The sequence below is a fragment of the Sinocyclocheilus rhinocerous genome, unplaced genomic scaffold, assembly GCF_001515625.1.
Source record: "Sinocyclocheilus rhinocerous isolate Xijiao unplaced genomic scaffold, SAMN03320098_v1.1 scaffold1832, whole genome shotgun sequence".
Classification (NCBI taxonomy): domain Eukaryota; kingdom Metazoa; phylum Chordata; class Actinopteri; order Cypriniformes; family Cyprinidae; genus Sinocyclocheilus; species Sinocyclocheilus rhinocerous.
The window spans coordinates 165,017-169,080 of NW_015654298.1; the positions used below are offsets into that span (position 1 = coordinate 165,017).

General features: G+C 33.8%; 1 protein-coding gene across 1 annotated transcript in view; it reads left to right on the forward strand.

Annotated features, from left to right (window-relative positions):
* LOC107716984 (zinc finger protein 385D-like) overlaps positions 1–4,064 on the forward strand; it is a 67,129-nt gene that overhangs the window by 46,818 nt on the left and 16,247 nt on the right. Inside the window, exon 4 of the mRNA XM_016523624.1 lies at positions 2,374–2,640. Within this exon, the coding sequence (XP_016379110.1) occupies positions 2,374–2,640 (267 nt within the window). The remainder of the gene's footprint in view (positions 1–2,373; positions 2,641–4,064) is intronic.

Genomic DNA, 4,064 nt, shown 5'->3' on the forward strand with positions numbered 1-4,064 from the left:
GCTCCCGCCTCTTTGCCCATTTTCGATTATCCGGGAGTGACGCGCGGTGACAAGATGGCGACGGCCGCCTCCGCCCACTTTTGAGCTTCAAAAACTATCTTCGGAACCCTACGGGTGACGTCACGAACACTACGTCCATGTTTTTATACAGTCTATGGTTTATGCGACATATAAACACCCAAACCAGTAGAGTGTGGAAAAATTTCACAAAACTACAAACAAAAATGTGTAAAGGTCCCGATATTCTCGCGGCGAAGTTTTTTTTCGTTCTTCAGTTAGAGATAAAATATAAGCAAGCAGCGCTTTATAGTTAGCGAACATCCTGACTCTGCTTAGAGCGACATGTAGATGAATGTGTAAATATGTACTGCAAGCTTTCCTCTCAATAACAAAATTTTGTCTGGGTGCATCTTTACAGTATTGGACATGAAAAACCAGTGTCAGTGTCGCTTTCAGTTAGAATTACAAATTGATTTTTTGCTATAAAGCAGCTCTATATGCATATGAATATGTATAGAATGTATAATTTTAACAAATTGCAAAAGCTGAATAATCAATCAAAGCCTACTGATTGATGAGTGAAATAATCGATGATTTGTCGATTAATCGTTCTAATAATCATCAGATTAATCGATTTTCAAAATAATGGTTTGTTGCAGCCCTAAGGTTAGCTAGTTGGTTTTAGTTTGAGCGAGATGTTCGGTAGCATCCATGCCTCTTTTTTTATACAGATGATCCGAAGAGGAGCTCTGGGATAAATAAAAGACTCTACTTAGATTGGTCCCTCTAAGCGAGATCCCAATTTCGTCGGTCATCCGACGTGACGTCGAGAGTGACCGACTGAAAGGGAACCAGACCTCATCTGGGGAAATTCAGCGGCAGTTTATCTTATTCCGTGCAATTAATTTCAGTGTCGACTGCATTAGGTAATACTGGCGTGTGGCGCCATCGATCTCGATATTTAAGCGTCCTGCCAGAACCAGACCTCATCTGGGGAAATTCAGCGGCAGTTTATCTTATTCCATGCAATTAATTTCAGTGTCAACTGCATTAGGTAATACTGGCGTGTGGCGCCATCGATCTCGATATTTGACACAGTTATTTTCCAGCACAAATAAAGGAAGTCTTCAAATCAAAGCAAGTCCAACACTGGGGGAAAAACTCGCAGTCAGAACTGAAGAGTGCCATTTGATGGAATAAAGTACTCATGTATTATTGACAATGGCACCGAAGGAGTTTTTAGAGGTTGACAAGTCATCAGTGACATCAGGGTTTGTGTTTATGTGCGCTTGCTGCATATTTATTCATCCAAAACACAATCCAATACTCATCCATCCAGTGGATAGTATAATGTGTTTATAATTAGAAAAATCTGACCTGTATTTGTGCCTCAATACAATGCTTCAGTTAGAAAAATATGCATGTGTTTATTAAATATTTATTTAGTTACATTTTATTTAACTTGTAATAATTTAATTTTTACATTTTATTAAGTTATTATATATTTTAAATGATTTTTAATTAATTTGATTGCATAGTCCAGCAAATTAAATACTTTAAAAATGAAAAGGTACTTTTCAATCATTTTCTTTTTTCAATTTATTTGAAACTTGATGAATGATGATTTATAATTAATGAATAACGAGTCTCTATTTATTTATTTGCTTGTTTGTGTTTCAAATTATTAATATAATATTGTATTTAAATTTTTGCAATTTATTAAATTATTATAATTGTTTAATTAAATTTACATTTTGTATTGCCATTTAGTTTGTTAGTTATGTTTTTCTTTGTATAGTCTAATAAATAATTTTCTTATTTATAATAATTTTCTCTTCATATTTAGAACTTTATAGATACAAACGAAATGGTTATTCCTAATAAATGATGAATCTGGATGTATTTATTTATTTGTTTGCTTTTCAATTTTTATTTTAGCTTTATTTTTACGTTGTATTAAATTATTATTTTCATATTTTATTAATTAACATTTATTAACTAATAATTATTTGTTATTAGTTGTGTGTGTGTGTGTGTGTGTGTGGTTATTTATGCTGGAAATGTTTGTATAATATGAAACTTTTTGTATAATCCATTAAATTAAGTACTTTAAAAATGAAAGGTACTTAATTTCAATTATTTTCTCTTTATATTTGGACCTTGATAAATGGAAACAAAACAATGATTCATAATATATGAATGATGAGTCTGGCATCAGTGCAAGAACAGCTTCACATTATGAAACACTTGAGTTCAAATCAAAAGACTTGCAATAAAAGCAGTAAAGCTATTATTATTATTATTATTATTATTATTATTTAAGCAAGCTATTATTTTGACACTTACCAGTAACAGGTTATTTGTCTTTTACAGGTGGGAGTCATGGAGCGCCTGTGGCCCCTTCATCACCCTCTTCTGCCCCAGTGTCTGGCCCCGGCGTGGAGCCCACAGAGCCAGAGTCTACCTCAGTATCAGGAGGAGAGGACGGCCGCTCCATCACGCCCAACCCGCCTGAACCAGAAGAGAATGACCCCGCAGTCAGTCCAGAGACGGAGGATGAGAAAGCGCTGCGTCTGCTCTACTGCTCCCTCTGTAAGGTGGCCGTCAACTCTGCTTCACAGCTAGACGCGCATAATATCGGTGAGCAGCTTCTCAGAGCGCCTGCACTGAGGCTTTTCTGAATTCAGCAGGATCAGGTCTTATTCAAACACATGCAGGACAACAGAACGGAAGTACCATAGGTACCTTTTATCATATTGTTGTTGCTGCAGTTTTATAAAAGCTAGAAGTCACTCAAGATTACAGTGAATTTGTCATTTTACAGTGAATTTCAATTACTGTAATGCACAGCTTCTTTAGTAGAATCTATGAGTCAAAGAGTTTAAAAAGGCAAATGTAAAAAAATCTAAGTACTACTAAAATACTCAAGTACTACAGCAAGATACTGCACCTCGGTTATGATGATATATGTCAAGTTGGGTTGTGGGGACATGTTTGAGGCTATTTAGGTTACATTAACATGATAATTAAGTTTTGTCAAGATGAACGTTTGTCATCAGTTTTTTTTTCAAAAAATTAAATGCTTTTATTCTGCAAGGATGCATTAAATTTATTAAAATGACAGTAAAGACATGATGTTACAAAATATTTCTATTTCAATTAAATGCTGGTCTTTTGAATTTTCTATTCATTGGAGAATCCTGAAAATCACAAAAATATAAAGCAGCACAACTGTTTTCAACATTGATAATAATCAGAAAGGTTTCTTGAGCAGCAAATCAGCATATTAGAATGATTTCTGAAGATCATGTGACACTGAAGTCTGGAGTAATGATGCTGAAAATTCAGCTGCGCATCACAGGAATAAATTACATTTTACAATATTTTCAAATAGAAAACATTTATTTTAAATTGTAAAAATATTTCACATTATTACTGATTTTACTGTGTTTTGGTCAAATAAGTGCAGCCTTGGTGAGCAGAAGAGAACATTTTTACCGATTGTCTGTTCTGAAAAACGTTTTGCTTCAGATAAATGTTGTGATGTGAAGCTGTTTGATTTGGTTCATGGTTTGGAGCTTTTGAAAGATTTTTAAAAAATATGCTTGTGGAGAAAATGAATCATAAAAATACTGAAACCAGAGCTGCGGGTCACAGAAGCTGTTTTCCTTCACCATTCGATCCAGCTGATCTATATCATTTTTTATTTTTTTTGTAAAACAAATGTGATTTTGTACACAAGTTTCACAGTTATGTTTGTCTTCAAAATTAGTTTTCAAGTATTTAAGCAAAAACCTTTAGTTTAAGATCAACAAGAAACAAACTCAGTCACGTGTCTCTTTTGACGGTTAGTGTATACTTAGTACTAATACATATGTGACCCTGGACCACAAAACCAATTTTTCAATTTTTCGAAATTGAGATTTATACATCATCTGAAAGATTAATAAATAAGCTTTCCATTGATGTATGGTTTGTTATGATAAGACAATATTTGTCCGAGATACAACTATTTGAAAATCTGGAATCTGAGGGTGCAAAAAAATCTAAATATTGAGAAAATC